The sequence below is a fragment of the Lasioglossum baleicum genome, chromosome 8, assembly GCF_051020765.1.
Source record: "Lasioglossum baleicum chromosome 8, iyLasBale1, whole genome shotgun sequence".
NCBI lineage: Eukaryota > Metazoa > Arthropoda > Insecta > Hymenoptera > Halictidae > Lasioglossum > Lasioglossum baleicum.
The window spans coordinates 17,212,204-17,235,086 of NC_134936.1; the positions used below are offsets into that span (position 1 = coordinate 17,212,204).

Genomic DNA, 22,883 nt, shown 5'->3' on the forward strand with positions numbered 1-22,883 from the left:
TTTAATCGAGCGTATCTCAATTTTTATGCATTTATGAAGAGATTAACTGGTGGAAATATGAAACAGTGAGAAATATAAAAACTCTGCGAATAGTGTGATATTCTTTCAACGTGGAAATACTATTAAGGGATGAAATGAATTTTTATTGAACTACTGCATCCCACAACTGATGCAGAAAGCTTTTATTTCGCATAAAGATCCGCAGTCCATTGATCACTCAATATTGTATGCTCCCCAAGCAAGTACTTCGAGGATTCTGGATCGAGGGGTGGAAAAATCGTCGAATCGATTGTCGCCGAGTCTGACTCGCAAGCTCCCGGTCCTCTTGCGAGGTAAATCAGCCGGCGGGTAAATCTGTATCGCCAGCGACGGGACAGTTTAAGTCACGCCGTAAATCAGCGATACGATCGACGAACATGACGGAAGCTGGGCCTGCTGCGCGGCGATCGTCGAGATCGGCACGGGAGTCAATTAAATAAGAGAAAGTTTTACCGAGCGATCTCATTCCCCGGCATCGGCGGTTACTAATTTTATCGGCCGTATCTGAGAGCCGCGATCCGAGAAATTTATAGCCACGCGCGCAGGAACACACCGATGTACCGTGAATCACGGGCGTCGCAATAAAATCGAGACAAAGTATTTTGCGCCACACGAAACGCCGCCGAGAAGAAGAAGAGGATCCTTGAGAAAATTAAAAGGATCGAGGTAGTCCGGCTAATAGAGGTAGCATTCCTTCCCGGGACTTTCTAGCCAATATTTCAGTACATTTAAGAAAGTATGGAAGAGACTCCCGGGTGAAAAAGTGATTTGCAGCAAAGTATCGTTGGTATATTTATGGTACGCGCTGCACAGGGCCCCTGTGCACAGGATTTTACGCATTTATGACGAAAATGGACCGTAGAATTTAAAGCAGGTGACGAATTAAGAAGATTTAAGGACATCAGAGTACTAATTTCAGCTTAATAAAAGAATTAAAAGAGGAAAGAAATTTTTACTTGGCAAACATTTTTTAAGGGAAGTTATTGTTCCAATCGCAGCCGAGATTTTTTTAACACAGTTCAATATTAGGATAAGTGCCAGGTTAAAATGTAGTAGAGAATTTGTTGCGTGCTTCCAGAAAATAAATACTGAGCGCAATGCAGAGGTTTCCAAGTAACCCCATTTTCGTTAACGTTCGACAACTTTTTGGAAACATTTTCCGCCAAATCAGCGTTACATTTTTAGACGGATTTGTTGAATAGTTTGGTTCTTGCGGATGTTTTTCCGCTTTCTGGCGAAATGGCAGCATCGTGGGCCGTAGCCAAAGGCGGATGCTCTAAGAAATTGTCCTTTTTCAAGGGTATCCGGGGTTTCGGCTAATCTGGTCTCCACAAAGGGTACGTAGCAAGCCCGGTATTTGCGTTGGGACCTGTAACTATCATCCCCGAGTACCTGGCCATTAAAGAAGGGGGCTAGGGCCTGGACCAGACAACGCAGAGGCCGGAGGACGGGTGGTTGCGCGGGGTGGCAATTAGCAAGAACAATAGGGGCTCGGAGGCCCTTATTTCTGGGAAGTAGGTGGGTCCTGGGTCCTGCCATTCCACAGAGGCCCCAGGTATATGTGTTTTAGACTTCGGGTCCGACTGTGTCCCGTGCCCTTCATTCTATCCGTGTGCTCTCGCGCGTATTGGTGTACGGCGGGGCCTTGGCATTTCGGCGCTAGAAGGCAGGTTCCTCATGTTTTCGAGAGAGCAGAACCAGTGATTAGCCCTACTTAACTCGGCTGCGTGGAGAGCGGCGCGGGTAACCCCGAGTAAAAGGCATCCTCACCAATTATATGCAATTGCCAAATTGCTCCAAATTACATGCGTGGACCGCGGACCTTTTATGATAATGTTCGGCCTCGTTTCGCCCCGGCGCGGTGCGCGTAAGGACCACCTTTGATGATCGTTGCGCGCCCGATTTTCTCGAGTAATTGGCCGAAATGAATCGCGTCGGACTCGATCGAAGAGACGCGAGCATGATCAAGACTCCGTGGACAACGTTCCGGAAGAAACGTGGATGGAGGAGAACCCGAGAACCAGGATTTCTTGGCTCGTACCTTGGAGAGGACACTGCGCTGTTATCAACCGAATACCGATAGCTGGAATCTCACCGTGCGACGCCGGCACCCGGCTAAAGCAGGCTAAAGTAAACGCTGTCGAGAGCTTGTCACGCGCCGCGGAATAACGAGTCCTCGCGAGTCTTTGTTCTTCAGCGCCACAGCCAAAGCACAATTGAACGACCGCGACGACAAAGAGGCGCTGCAAGACTCGCATGTGCAAACACTGGCACGGATCGCTTCCACAAACGGGCCTGCGACGATTAAATAGCCTTGGATTGTAACTTGAAAGGGACTAGAATCTTACTAGAAAAATGGGTCGAAATATGGGTTTGCGCGCTTTGGTTGTTTGACCTCATTTGAGCAGATTTTGGGCTGGGTGAGGGCTCATTCTAAAGAGGAAGGTTAGTTGCAGTGCGTTCTGGTCATGATTTTAACAAGATTATGTTTATATCTAATAATGTTAAAACTTAATAATGTTAAAACTGTTTTGAGTAATGAAATGGCAATTTTTAGTGGCGCCTAAGACTCGCCATTCGAGTGCAAAGGGTTAATATATATAAATGCATAAAATCCGCAGTCTACAGCAGCCATATAAAAATTGTTGAAAAAATTGTTTTACGATCCTCGAAGCTTGCTGCATCGACTAGGGAAGGTCTGATACCGCTCGAGATTGTACGGACAAAAATAAAAACAGGTAAATGCCGCTGGGTTTTCCTACCAACAACGGTAGAACGATCACTTAGCAGTCGGTCCGGCAGGTATCTCGGCGATCAGTAAGAGCACTGACTAAAATCTCGGACGTGGAAGCGGCCGATGATTTACTGACGTCCAACAAAAGGGAGAGAGAGCCCACCCCGAAGGAAGTGCAGCTCAATCGTTCGGAACAGGTCCTCGTCCTTTGTGCTTTGGGAGGAAGCGAAACCTTCCTCTCTCAAGTTTCAGGCTTCCTACCAGGGGCCCGATCCCGGTTCAGGCATCTACGGTTACGCTAACATGATCCGCAGGTGAACTGGAGTCAATTAGCCAGCCCCGTGGAAAATGTTGCTCTCTCGTAATTTGTTACGAGCGGGAGATCGACGCGTGTTTGCACGCGACTCTCCGTATTTGTCGCTCAAAGCTAATTACACAGGCGTATCGGGACGTCTAGCGCAGATCTCTCTCTCTCGGTGTTTACGTTGTAATCAGCGTAGACCTACGTGTATGTGTTTCCTTTGGAATCGCGAGCGTGTGTTCAGGGGACCGTATCGCCGAGACCTCGACAGGCTCGGCAATCAATTGGAACAATCGGAAAACGTTGTTGCAAGAACCCAGGCAAATTGCCGGTTACGCGTCTGTCTAATTGTCCCGGTAGCCGGTAAACATGTGATTTAAACGACAGATTTTGTGTCAGAGTCGAAGAACTTTCGATAGAAATAATTAAGGCAGAGCGACGATTTCTTAAAAATTAAAGCTTGCAGTATTTAGAGCTATTTTAGTAAGTAGTTGCTTGTTCAATGAGTAGATCTTTATGCATTTATGAATAAATTGGCAAAAGTTTATTTCGGAATGTGTTCCTTTAATGTTGCTGAATAAATACAAACAATGCGATAATCTTTATGTTAATGTTTCAGTACTTCCTAACACGAATTTGCATTATGTGCATGAATCGAAAACCAACTTTCGGGACAGCCTGATATAAAAAAGTAATAGATTAGAAAAATTCGTGCACGTGACAAAGTCATTAAGGGATGAAGGCATTTGTGTTTTATTCCTGCTTCCCGCAATCAATGCAGAATATTTTTATTTTGCATAAAGATCCGCAGTTTATTAACGATCGTTAATGTGTTTCCCAGATATTCCTGTCATTCCAAATCTACCACCGCAAGCCTAACGTTACAAGCTGCAACATTGCAGTAGGAAGGTTTTCCAACTTTGAAAATCCATGCTAATCCCGAATGTACAGCCCAAGAAATAAGTGAGTTGCATAAACTCGAACAACATATTGTTCACGAACAAAGGTCAGGGAGCATGACGCAAGGAGGCGGCGAGCAGTAGCAATTCGCCAGGGGCAAACATAATTGAGATAAACGGATAAAGACTGATCGAGAAAAGCGAAGGATGCAAATGTGATTGTACGGCCCAGTAATTTCTGATTAGACCACGGTGTTTCTTCAAAGACAGTCGAAGGAGCAGCGAACCAGGTTAATCACCGTCACGAGCAAAAAAAGAAAGCGACCACGGTTCAGCTATCGTCATAATTTCGCGTTCCCTTGCGTGCACACCCGTCCCCCATGGCAATTTGTTTCGCGCGGCACGTATGTTCAGGCAGTTCACGTGCGTGTGCGCGGCATCGTTGAGAGAGAAAGGGAAAGAGAGATTTTTCCAAGTCGTTTCCTTTTTCTCTCTCTCGCCTCGGCCAGGTGAATACACGACGAGCCGTGGTTTCCGCGAAACGCCTGGAATCTTGGATAATCGCGAACCAGGAGATCTCGCTCTCGGTACACACTCGCAACGAAACGATCTTAGAAGCCGCGAAATAATTTGTTCGGCTAGGTAATGCGCCGCTATTCTACTGGCTCGTTAACGCACCGTTTAATTAATTCCGTTCCGAGCGAAGACTCCGGATTATCGACACCTGCGCGAAAGCGAAAGCCGCAATTAAGAACTGGCTGGAAATATGTTTTCAATCGATCGTAGCAATCATCAATTTTCCTTCATGAAGATCTTAACAGTGTCTTCGCGGTAGTCGTACCAATGTCTGCTGTTGAATGCATCTTGTTGTCACCGCCATATGGAACACGTATCCTAGCGAACGCGTAGCGCGCCACGAAGAAGGATCGTTTCGCAGGGGCAACGAGCACCTGAGTTCGAGGAGGCGTGTATTTATAGAGGCGTCTCCTTGGAATCGTTGACATTGATTCCGGAAATCTGTCACGGCGTCGTCTATATATAGCGTCTCATTGTAATTACCGGCGGGGTAGGAATGTACTATTAAGCATAGCTAATGCTCGGTGTTCGTTCCAAGGAAAAGAACGATCGGCGGCGAAGCTGAACGGTCGCGCACGGTGATAATTGCTCAATCTCGATCGTATTATAATCTCGATTACGTAACCAGCGATTCCCCCGTCGCATTAGAACGCACCTCAAGCCTCGCTAATCCTCTGCCGAAGATCGTGGTCGGTTTAATTGAAATTAATAATAAAATAATCGTAATTTCTGCGATTACAAAAGTGGTTAATTTGAATAATTGCCGGCGCGAAGCGGATCGTACGTGTTCCGATCGTATCTCGGACAGGTCCTGAACGCGTACAGGTTTCGTCGAGGTATTTTTTTCTGCGGGTTATCCCGTCGATCGTTATCGACCGGTCCGCGAGCAAACGCGTTAATTAAGAAATAAAGCAGAGCCCTTAAATAATAATACTCTTCCGATGGGACGGAGTTAATTGGACCGATGCGCGACGATGCCGCCTCACGAAACTATGGCTGTCTCCCTCTGCCTCTCGTTCGCTACCATAAATTTTTCATTAGCGATTTCTGCGCGCGATGCCTCCGGCCAAGTGATATAATTACCGGAGTGGGCCCGCAGATTATTATCGTCGTTGTTCGGCAAAAAACGAGCCGCGACGCGCTGCCCCGGAATACGTAATTGGAGATCGATCGATCGCATTGAGAATCGACCTCGATACTCGGAACGATAAATAAGGACCAACGAGAGACTAACGATCCGGCAAAGACGTTAGGAGACGATCAAAACCGCCGAGGAGATTGTAGCCACGAGCTATATGTACCACCAGTCATAATTTGGCAGCAAATCGCTCGTTCGAAGGAAACACCGATCACGCGTGCCTGATAAAAAGAAGCCCGGGGACGCGTTTTGTCCTGCGACAAAAAAAAGAACCTGGTGCAACGGTAGCCTGCGATTCGAGAGGCACCGTTGCATTATACTTCGATCGCAACGCTCATGAATATCCGCGAGGAGACGCGTCCGCAAGAAGAAGACCAGGGAAGAAGTCAAGCGGAAATATGAAGAGCCGTCTGCGATGTTATACGAAGAATCGATACAGCTGAAGTTGCGGGATACTTCATAGGAAAGAAATGAAATAGTTTTCTTAGAACACCCAGGTCAGTATTTGCTGGATCTGATACGCAATTGCGAGCGATGCTCTTGTTCGTTAAACTATTTTAACTAAACTATTGAAAACATTCTTCTCCGTCGTCTGTTAATGTTTTCTAGACTGTCTAATATTTTCCTACAATTTTTCTTTTTCTCGAACTTCCCTTTCTTTCCTCAGCTTCGTCTATATCCAGTCGAATAGCGAGCGCTACTTCCGAAAAGTTATTAATTGGTTTTTCTGACTCGCTTCTACGCATCTGCGTATCTATGAGTCCGCGTAAGTCGAGAAGTTACCGTACTCTGGGTTTCTAGTACAAAATGTATCACAGATAAACGCGTAAAAGGTGTTTCAAGTGCAGCGACAACCTGTTCCTCGTTTTTTCGCCTAATTCCGCCCATCCCCGTGCTTTTACACCGGATCAATCCGATACCGAGGAAGTATTATCGATAGTCAATATTGGCTCTGAACGATCGGAAATGCCTCGCTCCGCTAATCAGCACGAAACGAGCGATCAGCCTCGAGGGACCAGGATCGCAATTCCGCGAGCGAACTATAGTTCGCCGGGCGAGCAATCACGCGCGTCCGATGCCGGCAAAAACTGCTTCATACCGAAGGAGGAAGCTTGAAGCGTGGCTAATTGATCGGGAATGAGCGTGCCGTTAATGGCGATCATCTGGAGTGTCGGAAGCACGTGATTTCGATGCTGGAAGCCGAGCGCGAGCAGATTTCGATTCCACTTCTAACACGTGGGTATTATCCGTCGATGGAGATCGTTGAGTTACAAGTGAATTTCTGACAAAAACGGACTGCAATTTATACAAGTTTTTATTTCGTGTACAGATCGATTTCGAAGACGAAGAAGTCGAAGAGAAACCGATCGGTCTGCGGGTTCTATTCATTGCTAACTTTAAAGCGAAACGCACGCGCGCGGCTATCGCTGTTTACCGTGAGTCAGTCGTTTGAATAACTCGCGTTATCTCGACGAAACGATACGCGGCGGCTGTCCGCAGGAAACAACACGTTGACGCGTTGTCGTTTCGCGAAACGACCAACGAACGGAACCATCCAATTATCTCGCGATTAGTCGTTAATACACGGTGATGGTTTACAATTAAGGGGGTACACTCGTTTCCACGATAATGCGAACGCATTAATTGTCGTTGCGTTATGCACCGAAAGCTCTGCGGTTTAACCCCTTGCCGTACAACTTCTTTGTCTCTAATCGTTTCACCGATGGGAAAAGAAAATTTCCATGTATCTACTGTATAACGCTGAAATATCGATCGCAAAATAAATATCCTCGTTTCTCCTTCTCATTTCCCGATAATGGAAAGATGGAGGGTTTTCAGTAGTCAAAAGCGCTAGATGAAAGATCAATCTAGGCCGCGATCGCCCTCAAGAGTCCTATTTTTACGTTTACGAGGAGTAATTTGCATTATTCGGCAGATGTAGACGTCGCATCTTTATGAAGGAAGCTAAATGCGCAGCTTCATGCTTCCGAATAATGCAAATCACGCCATGAAAACGTAAAAATAGGACTTTGGAGAGCGATCGCGGTCGAGATTGATTTTTTATCTAGCGCTTTCACTACTGAAAGAGCCTATCTTTGAGGGTACTCTTAAGGGGGCAATTTCACAGGCTCCATTTTGCTCCTCATTGAGGACATATGAGATGATTAGCATCATGCACATGGCTGTGCATACTAACATTATAAGAATAACTTAGAATCTAGGCTTGGCAATAAGGTAGAACATTTCTGAATTCAATTTTCAAGGCCAACAGCCAAAGGCAAACAGTGAGACTTAAGGAATTAACACTTACACTTAAGGAGAATGAAATAAAGTTGATCTTTGGATCATTGGAAAGCCGAACATCGCCGGTAACCACCGTCGGAGAACTTGTTCGCCGGGATAGGCGAAAAGTGAGCAGAAAAGCCAACGAACGAAGTCCCCGCAGAAGCGACTCGTTCATTTGAATTCGACGCATCTCCGGTTGCACTGGACGCATGCATGCCGCATGCATGCGTGCCTGCACGCCGCATCATGGCGCATACGAAGCACCGAATTAACATAACGCGCGCGCGCGCGAGCGAGTGTAAGAGCTACTGACACTCGCGACACCCGCCTATTCGAATGCTACGAATATAGCTTGACCACTGATTGATAGTCGATAGTAAATAGCAATGGCGAAACGATGGTACGAGTGAGACGAGTAAGAAGACGACGGTTATATGCGGCTCGCGGACATTATCCGTCCACGAGCGTCGCCATGCATTTTCGATCGCACGATTTCGAGATTATGACTTCTTAGGCGCCACCGTCTCGGCGTCCGCCGGCCGGCGTCCTTTTGACGGCCCGACGAATTCTGTCGCGTCCGATCGACCCGCAGACTGGGTCAGGAACACTGGACAACATTCTTGTCTGTCTATCAACCCAAATTCAACCTTCAAAATCAATTCCACCCTTAAAAATCAGTTCCACCCTTGTGCAAATCAAATTCAACCTTTTGCAAATCAATTTCATCCTCTTGCAAATCAATTTCACCCATTAACACTAAATCTACCGAGAACTAAAAGCGAATAAAATGTTTTAGCATACAAAAATGACAAGGCTCTATTTATTTAGATTCCGTGCAATTCTTATTACAATGTGTGCTTGGAGAAAGAAGTTTATCAAATTAATTTCCTTGTAAGCAACTTCGTAATTTCAATAATTGTAAGATGAACAAATATTCAAACAAGTATTCGATGTACATCTTTGCAACAAACACCTGTACAGATCAGTCCCTACACACAATGGCGGAAAGTCAATATGGAGCATCAAGCGATCAAACTTGAGGAGCTTATTCAGGAACGTAACTGGACCGGGGACAGCCAAGTGCCCCGTAAAAACGGAGAAAGGAAAAGTGTCGGTGAAAGACGTACAGCTTCCGGGAGCGGTTCTCCAGGATAGCATAATCGAACCGGACTTGCATCAGAGCGCATTCCGCTCCGGCATTATGCTACGAAAACAGGAAGGATCAATTGGAGAGACTGGAGTGTGCGTCGCCTAAGGCTGCGCAAGTACTCGAGCGCGGCGCTTATCGATATGTACGTAGACCGCGACTCGCGTCACGATACGCGTTGCATTTATGATGAGGAATTATGGCCGTTTGGCGCCATCGATGACACAAAAAAAAATACAGAAATAAAGGAGAGATAGGTGCCACGCCGGTTACGTGACCGTCTAGCAACTCGCGCAAACTTCGGCCACGCCTGGGACACAAGGTTTTCCTGCATACATCCTCGTACATTGGGTAAACTCATCGTGATTGTGTGGGACTGGCTTAGATAATTCTGTGGTTTCAAGGAAGAACGTCGCATATCGCATATTTTCACTTTTTAGACTATTGCCGTTTTTAAAGTTCTGATTATGTACTAATTCTTTAACGTATAGGACATCGGTTAAATCACATTGTTTTCTAAGCCTTTCGAATTTGTTTTCTCAATTGTTCATTTTCCATGAGGTTATGAAATAAAGTAATACCAGGAAAATAATACCAGGAATATAAAAACAGGATATATCGAGTTTATTCAGTAGGTGATTATTAGACTGCGGATTTTATGCATTTATGACAAAAATGAGGAGGTGTAATTTCAAAATAGCAAAAACATTAGTAAAAAATTTAAACATGCTATTATATTATTTTTAACCTATTAAACATGGTAGGGAAGATAGTAAATTTCTATTTCACTCCAGTTTGTTGCAATTCAGGTAAGAAAATATTATTTTGCATAAAGATCTCCGCAGTCCAGTGATAATACAGAAGAAGTTTACAGAAGAACTAAAAAAGGGGTTCAAAGTCTGTCTTCGGCAAGGCCGTCTTTATCGATGCTCGAAGGGTAGGAGACAGATAAATTCTAAGTACCTAATTTAACATCAATTAAGTCGTAAACTCGAATTTTTTGAAACTGACTCGCGGCGTTTTTCCTTACAATCACAGAGTTGTGCGAGGAAAAATTCTGGAAGAACGTTGAAGAGTCTTGAAGAACTTTACAAACACGTGCAGAAAGTTTCGGGAAGATTCCCGAGACCCTTGCCCGAGGGAAATTCCCGAAAATCGTGTTGTTGTCGCACGTTTCCGTGCGCGGACTGCGTAGTCGGTGCGCTCGCCTGCACCGACCATTGTTGAATCACAAGTTCGATTGTACGGGACCAGGTTTCCAAGCAGACGAGTTATATTTGTCCGTGGAGTTCCTATTTTTTCGACGAGCTGGACGCGCCGTGACTGAGGAATCATATCTCGTCCGACTAAATATTATCGTCTCTTCGAGCAGGATCGGTTTTGCGCTCGCGGCAATTGGATCGTGATCCAGGATAAAGGAGATTTGAGAGAGCCTGCGTATCGAGAACGACCGACCGGAGTTTCTCGGCCCACGGATTTCATCGAGATACTGGAAAAGTGAACGCCCCGTGGCGATTCTGGAACGACCGACAATCTGGCGAAAGTATCTCTTCGCGAACGTTGTCCTTCGCGATTTCGGATCTCGCGATGGCGGCCGCTTTGATTAATGCTCCTCCATACTTAATTAATAATGGAGGAGCGGCGGCTGACCGCAGGGGAAAAAGAGCTCGCGGCTTCTCGCGAGCAACGCAAGTGCATGAGTTATCGTCCGCCCGTAAATAAACCTACCGCGAATAAAACTTTCTCCTTCCCGTTGACGTTCACTGGATTTATGGCCGCCGAACGCAAGCGCGCCGCTCCCAATTAATCGATCGTTATTTTTAAAGCGAATCGACGTTAATTGCGAGCGAGCTCGTGTACGAGTCTTCTCCATCTGCTCTCTTTTGCCCGCTCGTTTCGCGCGCCACGGGTGGCTCGATTTTTTCAAATTTCTTCTCGCGGCACCATTAAACTTTTTGTACCGGGATTTTGCACACGTATTCCTGAGCATTTCAAGTACGTGTGTGATTTTTTTCATGTAAAAATAATCAAAATTGCGCGAGTTGTATATTCTTTCGTGTTGCCACGATTCCAGTCCTGCCTCGAAGAAAATGCAAAGCGACCGATTTCTATCGAAACGAAATACTGGAATAGCTGATTAATTCAAGTATCGGATAGGCGCACGTTGAAGCGGCCGTAAATAACACGTCGGGCCCCGATTCGGGTGCAGATAGCGGAGACGCGTGGGTGGTATGTATGGAGCGCGAGGGCGCCAAGAAAAATGTCTTAACTTCTTCTAGATGCAGCGCCGTGCACCGCGTGCGCACTGCAACACGATGCACGTAACAATATCCGATGACCGGCCACCGTTACTTCCGTATACCGGATACGACACGCGAGATACCCGCGAAACCTTTGCCGACTCTGTCGGAAACACTGTGATCATGCTGTTAGGTCTATCAGCGAGTAATCCGCTATTTTTCCGATGATACGGAGCACAAGATAAGCGGTGAATCTTGCGGCGATACTGTGAGGTAACAACTAGACTGCGGACTTGATGCATTCGTGCTCAAAATAGATCAAGAAGATATTTGGACCATTTAAAAAACTGCGTTTCATTAAAATTAATGTCTGTGCAGTCTAATGATTATAATTAGACTGCGCATCTTTGAAGTAATTGGTTGGGTGAAATATAAAACAATAACAGATTAGAAAAATTGAAGAACGTTGTAATGTTGTTTTTAATGAAGCAAAAAGAAATTAAGGGATGAAATCAATTTTGATCTCACTCCTGCTGCCCACAATCACTGCAGAACATTTTTATTTTGCACAAAGATCCGCAGTCTAATTATAATTCATATTCAAGTGGACTGCAGGCCTTCAATTTTTATTGGCGCCTAAAATTTCACAATTTTACAAGCTTCTGAATTTTGTTGTAGGGTCAGATACCTCCAAAAATGACCAGGGAGCCTTTTAAAAGCACGGATAATTTTCGGAAGATCGACGTCCGGGCGCCAGTGCGGATGACATTTGACGAAAGGCGAGGATTCCCATCGTGGCTGCCCTTTACCTCGAATCGAAACGAGATCACCCACACGTAGAGAGCCAGCAAACGGCCACGAGTAGGGACACACGCGGTGTATTTACGCGGCCGTATACAAGCGCAAGACAAAGAGGCATAAACTCGTCACGCACGCATGCACATTCGTGTGGCCGACAGGCGCCACCGTGTCGGTTCCTCTATCTGTGTCTGTACACGTGTGTGTATTCGTGCAACCGCGTACAAACGTAACACCAGCTGCAACCCGGCCGAGTGTGAACACGTGAAACACACGGTTTACGCGGACGTGTGCGTGCATGCGTTACGTTTGTCGGGAAGCCTCTCTCTCTTGCTCTCTCTCTCTCTCTCGCTCTCTTTCTCTCTCTTGTTGGATGAGCTCGCATTTTTCGAGCCTGTGAAGCCTGTGCGCGCCGACGTTTCTTCGATTTTACGTTGGGAACGCTGCTCCGGAACGTTTACGACGACCCATTTTTTTTCCACACCAGAGACAAGACTACACACGGTTTCATCCCCCAGTCGGCGTCCATTATTCCTGTTCTAAATGTACTGCTTATCGGAACCGCGCGGTTATCGCTGGGAAATAGAGCAGAGACGGCAAACACCGGCGCCGAATCCGATGGCACTTTTCCCACAACGAAATTTTACGCATTTATCGCAGAAAATGAATTTCTACTTCGTTCCAGTTTGCTGCAATTTTTTATTCTGCGTATTGTCTAGCAATAAGTAGACAGAATGCGTTTGTGACGGAAATGAGTGGGCGTAATTAAAAGCAATAAGAACGTTAGAAGAATTTAACACTGAACCTTATTTTATTGAAATAATAAAAATGATTTCATAAGGATTGATTGTATAAATATCTTTAGTAGAGCACGTATTAAAATAGGATCTTGTCATTTTTATAAAGGGAACATGTACCAGTTACCTTTAAGGCTCGGTAGGTTTAGTGTTAAGAATGCTATATTATTTCCAACCTAGTGAGCATGTTCAGACGGGAAATGAATGTTTAATTCATTCGAGTTTGTTGGAATTCTAGTAAAACATTTTTATTCTGTATTAAAGATCCCCTGTCTGCTAATCGGTAGATTGTGCAACTTAATTGCAAAGGTACAGCGGTGGAATTCATTCGTTTCTGTAATAATTTTATAATTAAAATTTTAATCACACATGATTTAATTTAATGATGCTTTCGGCGCTACCGTTTCGATCACCTAGTAAATCTAGCAATTTTGCAATAAACTTTTCTTCTTTCCTAACGTAAAGAACTTAAAGAAAAGTTTATTGCAAAATTGCTAGACTTACTAAGTGATTGAAACGGTAGTGCTAATAATATAAACAGTAGTACTAATAATATAGTACAATATTAAAATAGTTATCGTCTTTTTTAGAGCGTCCTTAAACTTTTCTCCACTACTGTAGACCAAATGACAATACACCTAAATTCAGTTTACATTTTTGTCAGTATTCATACAAATTTCAGCAGTTAATCATTAATCAATCGCAATTGATGACTAAAGTAGAAATTTAATCGTCAACCGCAATCAACGACTAAACTAGAAGATTAATTGTTAATTGCGACTAACGATTGAAGTAGAAATTTAGCTGTGAATCGTTGATTAAATATTTGCCCAACTCTGGTTGAGGGATAGAACGGCGTGGACGGCGAGAGCTTTCGATCGGCGATTGGTCGCAGAGAGCTTTCGCGAAACTGACAATCCGTAAAGCCCGGGATCCGAACCGAATGAGTCATATCGGTAAAATCGACCTCGCCGCTCTATAAATATGCAGCCGGCACAGCGCGAACCGATCGAGAAGTATCACCATTCCGTAACTTGTTTGTATCGGAGTCAGATAAGAGTCTGGAGCCTCGGCGAACGCGTGCGCGATTCGTTACGTAATTTTTAATGAACCTTTTTGAAAACACAATGCGACGGGTTGCGCAAAACCGTGCCGCGATTACTCCGCCGCGACGCCGCGCCGGATCTATTCGATCGGGACGCAAATAGGGTGGCTAGACTCTAGGAAAACAAACCGTTCTACCGCGGATCGTTTTATACAACAAGGAAAAATTACTTGTTATTCTTCCCTTGCACGACAATCATTTTCCGAAGCGATTCGTCGTACGGATCGAGGAACTTGTCGGATTCCGGGTAATCGCGAGGGAGAAACTTTCTAATCTGCTGCTACGCCGCGGACCATGATACACATGAAACTCTGCCGCGACCGCTCTTCCTCGAAGACGGGAGGATTGACGTGCTCGCAGATAAACGGCCGGATTCGTCGGATGCGTCAGATTAACGGCTTCTCCACGATCGTCCGCCATCGAGCCTGCATGGAGAAGAAGAAGAGAGACGAGCTGGGAGGGGAAGACATTTTTTCTCGGCGGGAAGAACGCGATGCGCTGAACGCGTCCGAGAAACTATCATCGCGGCGAAATGGTTCCGTGAATTCTCGTCTTCGTTTCGGCTACGGTGTCCAACGAAAATCGTTACTCGATCATTGGACCGCTGAGCTTTATGCGGTTCTGGCAAAATTGAGAAGATGAAGCTCAAAATCGTTGAGAAATTTTAAAAATTGAAGATGTCAATGACTTCACCTCTATTAAAGTCGATTGCGAATGTTCCTCTAAAAAGTTTCTCTGAATATAGTCTTAAAATGAGAATTTCTACGAATATGTTAAATACAAAAGGTTTTGAACAATCTATACAATTTGGTTGGCTACACGAGGGTTAATGTTGACCTGACCACGTGAAATAATTAATCAGGATTTCGCGAGGAACAACGAGGACGAATTACTAGTAAATTCGGCGAGAAAAATGGCAGTAGAATAGACGGATCGACCAGAGGCCGAACGTGGACGAGTTAATTCGTCCTCCAGGGGGCAAAGATCGTCTCCGTGAGCAATACTCGTGGCCGGTGCAAGGTTCGACGCACGAAGAGCCGCGGCATACTTGCAAACGAGGACCACACAGACAGACAAGCGTGTCGGAAGGTATACCTATCGTGCACATAGGCACTATATTATGTACTCCGGTATCCGCGCGCCTAGCTGGCGCCCGACGCATACTTTATCGTCTTTCTAAACTCGGTATCGTGCGAACGGCAAAATTTAAATATTTATTATTTCGCAAGCGCGGCGGCGGCGGCGGCGTTTCGCCGGAATCCGAGTCGCTGGTTTTCCGCAGCCCTCGTGTCCCTCGCCGAAGAAGAGGATGCCCGAACCCGTAGGATCCCAGGTGGCGCCAGACTTGCGCCTGTAAATCTATCGATCGATCCGTGAATCATTCCGACGACCATCGTAACGGCGAGACGGTTCGCGGACGATTTTATCGTTGCCACGAGGTCGAGACTTCCTCGATTCCACCCCGGGGCCCCTTCGTCTCAGCGTCCACGATTTTTGGCAGCGGAACGACACGTGTGCAACGGATTCTGTGGACCGTGTATTCGCGAATTAAGTATCCGCGCGCTTGATGTGCACGTGTGATTATCAGACCGCGGATTTTACGCGCTTGTAGCGAGAACGGTCCGACAACCTGGATGTATTATTTACAATTTACTAGGGTTGCGGAACGGGAGTACGTTGCGTTCGGTACAACATTAACACTAATCCTACCGAGCTTTGAAAGTAGCCGGTACGTGTTGCCTTGTAAAAATGACGAGATTAAGACCCCGTTCAGATACGGCGGAAACCGCGCGTTTTTGACCGCGCGATTTCTGTCTTTGATTGTTTGACCGCGAATTGAAAACGCGCGGATTCCGCCGTGTCTGAACGGGGTCTTAATTTATTTGAAGTTTGCGCGGTTCATATTATAATCTCTGCGCTGGTAAATGTATTTATAATTTCGATAATTGTGAAATGAAAAATCTGGAGCCGGTCATTTGGCCGGCGGTGGTTCGCGATTTAACGAATTCGAAGACGCTGATCTAAATAAGATCCTCGAACGAATCCTGGCGGAACTCGTGCGAGACAGGGACCTCCACTTCCGTCCCCTTGTCTCCGCGACAGTTTTCATGAAAACGAGACCGAAGCCGAAGAAGAAACCCCATCCATCTTCGCCTCGTCGTTTTTTCCTCGATCGACGAATACTCACGTGCATCGATAAAACGTTTAAATTGCACGCGTCCTTAATTGCGCCGCGCGCTGACCGGCCGCCAGCAAAAACCGGCAGACGAGTTTAAACACGTCGTTGTTGTCTTTTTTCTCCCTTCTCTCTCTCTCTCTTTCTTTCTCTGTTACACACACAGTTATCCACCAACTCCTCCCTCTCCTTCTCCTCCTCCTCTCCATCCTCCTCTTCCCGTCGTTCCGGAGAACGTACAATTTTGCAATTACCGTGGCTGCGCGCCGTGTGACGTAGCGGCCGGGCACGTCTGCATCTGCTTCTCGGCTCTCTTATCTGGCATTCTTTATTTTTCATCGGCCACGGACGCGCTCTCGCGACGATCCACGGGACTTTTCTCGTTTCTGCTATTCCCCTCGTTAACCGAGCCGCTCTCCGAGAAAACCGATAAACTGGCCAGCCAATTGGACGCCTCTCGTTAATCCGCGGATCGATCTAGATTCCCTCTCGGAACGATACCAGATCGCGATCGCCGACAGACTAACCCATGGGACCGTCTCCCCAGCCTCGAAACGAGTCAATTAACCCGCTGAGACACTGACCAGCGCAACTTTTTTCAAACTTGCTGGACACGACCTCTGCGAACAAGTCCCTCCCGTTTTCAGGTGAAGTCGAATTTTGCCTCGTACCTACGGTGAGCGACACTAATCCGGACACTCTTAAAACGACGACAACTTTTTGAATATTCGACGAAATTCGATGGAAAGACATTTGCAGGTTGTCGGAGTTGCAGAGAAAATGGTAAATGTTGTTCTGCAAGTTTTTCGTGTGGGCTCATATGGAGAATTTAGAAAACACGTTTCGTAGATTTGTATTAATTAACACGTTCGTTTTTGCTCGACGATTAAGGGGAGACTCCCTTTTCCAGGATTGCAGGGGTGCGGGATTCGCCTTCTCATTTCTCGATAATACAAACACGGCAGTATGTTGCTATGAAAATAGATACGTACGGAGTTCTATGCTTCCGAATAATGCAAATTGCGCCTCGTAAACGAAAAAAAGAACTTTCGAGGGAGATAGCGTCCCAGATCGATCTTTTATCTAGCATTTTTGACTACTGAAAAGCCCTGTGTTTGTATTGGGTTGGCAAATAAGTTCGTTCGGTTTTTCAGAGTGGAATAAATCGCGAAAACCGAACGAACTTATTTGCCAACCCAATACTATCGAGAAATGAGAATGATAACGCCACCTTCTCTTGGTGGAAATATATTCTACAGTCTTAAACTTGTTATAAGAAAAACGGTTTTAGCGACGCTTTTGCGAATCGATTGAGACGATTGATCGAAGCGTCGTTCCCTCGTCGAATAATCAGAGATTAATGTTAAAAGGCGCCTTTCACTTCGTCGAATCAAGATTAACGTAACATGTGCATTTCCCGTTTCATTCTAGAACGTTATGTCATCTCTCAGTGAATTTATGCTTTGGATAAATTGAGTAATAAGAAATTCCAATAAATTCTTCGAAGAGAAAAGACTTCCGGAGTCCGCGGGAAGCTCGACTGGAAACCACCCGCGATCTTTGAAAACAGCGTTCGTGCGCTCTCGGCGTAATTACTCCGAATACCTCGGATTAATTGCGGGCGAGGTATGCGACACGCTTGACGAACGAAAGTGCAGCATAGAGAATAGGATGATCCATCGAATAGAACGTTGCCATGCAGCGCAGAGGCCACGTGTAACAGTAAACGTTCGACGAGAGACAACGAGGCATGCAGGAACGCGACAGTCGTTCGATGCACGCGAAAAAAAAGAGCAACGATCTATTCAGTATTTCCGGAGTTCGGATCCAGAGCGATCGAGGGAACGTGTTCGCACGCGAACACCACCCACGTGGCCTGGTTCACGCGCTCTATTCGCGAGTACATAAGACGTTGCACTCTCCCCCCGAGAGTTTCCCATGAAATCACGGTCTGAAAACGTTACCATTGTCATCGGGTTTTCCATCGTTGTCTGCGAACACCTCGTAGTCCCCTGAATCGAGATCCACGGAAGCACCGATAGCCATAGACAGGCCGGACACCATCGTCGCGAAAGTCAACAAATCTCGAGACAGCATTTTTCCTTCTTGTTTAAACGTCACGCACTTTTATAGTTGTAAAACCCGGATCCTTCCGATGGGAACTGTATTGTCGATGGAACTCTGTTACACGCGAGATCGTCCTGATCAATGGATGTCGCGATCAAACCCCATCGAACACGTCCACGAAACTGCGAATCGTCACGAGATGCGAGTCCTTTTTGTGATTAGATTCATAACGAATCGTCCACCGGTTGTCGAACAACGAAGCGTTACAGAGAAAAGCAACGTTCAACTCGGAGAGAGGGAACGAGCGACCGATCCCTTCGATGGTCGACGCTTGACTGACTGACTCACTTCGGGCCGGCCGCCTCGAAAAGCAAACGCCAGCCTGCAGCCGGCGACTCCAACGCGGCTGGCGCGCACCAGGGGCACCCGACGAACAACACTCGCCAGATAGTTTTTAAACGAGTCCCGCCTCCGGCTGCGATAGTCCGCCGGTTACAAGCGATTTCTGGAACCCGTAGCCAACCCCCTGTTCGTCAAATTGCCATAGAATATTCTGTACATTTTATTCAACCCTCCTCGCGCAACCCCGATTTTCAAATTCAAACCTTTCTATCTTCTCCCTTAAATGAATCTAGCCGATGTATAATATTAAACGAGTCCCGCCAAATTGCAATAAAATTTTCTGCACATTTCATTCAACCCTCCACGCGCACCCCCCGACCATTTTGCAAATTCAAACCTCTCTAGCAGGATGGGAATAATTTTTTCGTAGCTGACTCCTCCATAGATTTCAAGACTAAATTTTCTCCCTTAAAATGACCCCTCAAAAATTGCTTCACGATTTTTCGTAGCCGTTCTATTAAATTTTGAAACGTGTATAACAGTTTTTGAACGAGTTTCGCCTCCGGCTTGTCGAATATTCTGCAAATTTTATTCAAACCTCCACGCGAACCCCCGACCATTTTGCAAATTCAATCTCTCTAGCAGGATGGGAAAAATTTTATCTTAGCTGACTCCTCCATAGATTTTAAGACCGAAGCTTCTCCCTAAAAATGACCCCTCAAAAGTTGCTCCACGATTCTTTCTAGCTTGAAATCCTGGAAACGAGTCTACTCCCTGAACTCTGCTTGCTCGATTCTTTCCCCAGCGGTAGTCGAACAGCGAGGAGCGAGCGGTGGTCAGCTCGGGCGCCGGTTTGGACATTTCTCTATCGGGGTATAAATAAAATAGCGGTCGTGCGACGGTTCAAGTGATTCCGCTAGCTTTATTCCGGCGGTGGCAGTCGAACGGTTAAAAGCTGGCACGAGCATGACTCGCGGGTGCTTTCTCGATCGAGGAAGGGTAAGAAGTGGCTGCGGGACGACATAGCGCACGACAAAGCTAAAAAGGAGACCGGCGACTAGGCAGGAGAAGGGCTGACGATCTACGTTGGAAGCAAGCTGCCGCCTCTTTACATCGTCGTCCCTCTTCTTCCGTTCACGAAGCGTGCTCGACGAAGCGCGCGCTCGCGCACACGTTGCCAAGTCAAACACAGAAAGTTCGAACGGTGTGTGTAGACGACAGGAGGCTCGGTAGTGGATACGTGTTCGTGCAGCATGCTTCGACACAGACATTCACTCACACAGATGTATTCGTGGCGTCTCCGCCTCGGGGCTCAGGCGCCACTGTCTACCTTCTCTCTGTCCCTCGTTTCCCTTGCCGACCGCCCATTTCCCGGCGTCGATCCGCGCCACTCAACCTTTTACCAACACACGACCAACACGCACGCACACCCGGTACACTATCATACTACTACTGCCCGCATACACTACGTTCTGCTACAGTGGCTGCCATTAACGTAAGTGGCACACAGGCCATGTGTGCTCTTGATCCTCTCCTAACCGATCGAATCCGCTCGATGACGATCCTACGAAGATCGATGATGCGTCGCACGCCGCTAGGATCACGAGACACAGCACCCTCGCGGGATCATCCCATTCGAAAACGACGCTTATGGGTACCAAATGTGCTCCAGAAACGGGGAACGTGGTTGGGAGATGATGACTACGGCTCTGTAGCGAGCATTTTCTTTGCTCTCCATTTTATTTGGATGTTGTAACTCATTTTTCAATCACTATCGAACGTTCACCGATTCGAAAACGACGCGTATGGCTACCAAATGTGCTCCAGAAACGGGGAACATGGCTCTGTAGCAAGCGTTTCTTCGCTCTCCATTTTATTTGGATGTTCTAAAACTCATTTTTCAACGAGGACGTCGTTGCACCTGGCAATCATCCACCAATCTTCGCACCTTGTAGATTACCCCTAAGTATACATTACTCGAAACTCAAGATATTGATCGTGTATCAATTTGTTTTAATGTCTGACGGATTCCAATCGCTGTGGTAGTTCCCAAAAATTCTGTATTCTTATCTAATCACTGGAGTATTTATTTTATTCGCGCTCACACCCCTGCTGCGTTTTCGCAACAGGCCGGAACACCTCGATCAGATATAAACAACGATTATCCGGCTCGATTACACTCGATAAAAATTGCTGTCCGATATCGGTCGTGTAACGAGCAGTTCCGCTACAAACTAGCGGAGACTAGATCGTAGATTAACGACAGTCGTTGAACGCGCGTATTCTATAGCCGCCTGTTCACTGGAACACCTTTATATGGAGCGAGAAACCGAAAATATCGTGTGTAGCGTGTTCTGTATCGAGATTGATAAATGTTCGCTTCGTATATTGCGTCATTTATTAATTTACTGACTGTCCGGTAAATTATGGACGACAGTAGCGAATTAAAAAAATCGTGAAGCAACTTTCGAGGGGTCATTTGAAGGGAGAAGACGGCCGAGATGACCACTGCACAGGGAATGCTAAAAAATCGGCTACGGTCGCATAGAGCCTTCGCCCTTGAACTCTCGGTGCGAGACAGGGCTTCGTTGATGGTCCCTCAAGAGCTCTGTCCTCTCTTTCTACAGCCCGGAGTGACACAAGCCAGACGACCGATTCTAATACTCGAAATTTAGATTCATCTTGCAGATGGTCTCTTGCAGAAATTCAGGCGGAAGTCGCTTCTTCTGCGTCGATAAAATGCGGTCTGATTTAATCAACCCCTTGCCGTGTAATAACGAGTCAGGTGACGAACAGTTGAAATGTAATTTGTAGACTGCGAATATCTTTATGCAAAATAAAAATTGTATGTTTAAATTTGCTAAATCTTCTTTTAAGACCAAGTAAAATTCAATTATTTCGCGATCAGTATTTCAACATTAAAGTGGATGTTTTCTATTCTCATCAGAGAAATGATTAAAGACAAAGAAGCAGTAATTAATGCTTTCGCTTTTTGTGTTTCTCTGGTTTTTAGGCATCGCGTTCGCGGTCCGGTTATGACGGCGGAGATTTCGGATTAGGGAACAGGAAAATCGGAAGCAGGTCGTCGATCCGAAGCGTGTAAGGCTTAAGAGATCAGATCGAGAAGATAAATCGTCACCCTTTGTCCCGATAATCGGTTTCCCCCATTCATCGCGTCCCGCATTATGCATACGCGTGGCTCTCGTTTGGCCCTTTTCACCGTCGCTTTCTCGCTCTCCTCTTTCACGGCGGATCAACCACTCGACAGGTAGAGATCACCACCTGGATCGACCGGTTGCGGTGACGCGAATATAACAGGTGAGGAGACGCGTATTAAGTTCGCTCGGCTAATTCGTTGCTCTAAGTGGATTCCGCGAAAGGGGTTCCCGTCGTGCCTCGCCGGCCGACATGTATAATCATCTTTATTACTGGCCTGTCTTTTTTTCGTCTCGTTCAATTCGACCGTGCTCCTTTTGCGGGGCCGCGGATTCTTTCGAAATTCGCGTCTCCGCTAATTATTCCCGTATAAGGGAACCTACTAAGTGTTATTAATTTATGTTCGTCTCTCTGTTCTTGTGCATACAGTCACTAATATTCGGACACTCTTAAGAGGACGATAACTTTTCTAATATTCAGTTACAACTTTTTCATGTGGGCCTATATTCAAAGTTTTGAAAATACGTTTTGTAGATCTGCGTCAGTTACATGCTCTGTGAAAATTTCATCGAAATCACATTCGACGTTGAAGTATGAAGAATGCTCCTTTATTGCGTACAAGCTCACATAAAAAAGTTGCAACTAATTAATGGGAGAATAAAATCCGATAAAAAAGCGAACCGATTGATGAAGTGAACGGTTTAGAGCTCCGCCGATTTTTGCAGAGCCGAGGAAGGAGAGCCCGGCCGATAACTTTGAATACAAGCGTTTCAAAGTCGGCGGCACGCCGCTTATTTTTAGCCGGGCATTAGCCAATTAGCTATTAACTCCTTGGCGCCACGTCGGTGCTCCTATTTTTGCTTATTTCTTACTCGGGGTAATGCATCGTTGCCCCCTTCTCCCGAGACTGCCATAATCCGATCCGGTGTGACGCTCGCGACGTTCACTCGCCGTTCGCAAACACTTTGCCAAATGAAATATGCTTCTGGCTGGGATCGCGTTACCGATATTACGACTCTAGAACGACCGGCGCTGTTCGACACGCGAAAATTTTACGACGCCCCGCAGGCATTTCCGTGTTC

At 46.2% G+C, this 22,883-nt stretch overlaps 1 protein-coding gene across 1 annotated transcript in view; it reads right to left on the reverse strand.

Annotated features, from left to right (window-relative positions):
* LOC143211522 (BMP and activin membrane-bound inhibitor homolog) overlaps positions 1-18,966 on the reverse strand; it is a 32,390-nt gene extending 13,424 nt beyond the window's left edge. Inside the window, exon 1 of the mRNA XM_076429291.1 lies at positions 18,201-18,966. Within this exon, the coding sequence (XP_076285406.1) occupies positions 18,201-18,333 (133 nt within the window). The 5' untranslated portion in view covers positions 18,334-18,966. The remainder of the gene's footprint in view (positions 1-18,200) is intronic.
* Positions 18,967-22,883: the final 3,917 nt, after the last annotated feature.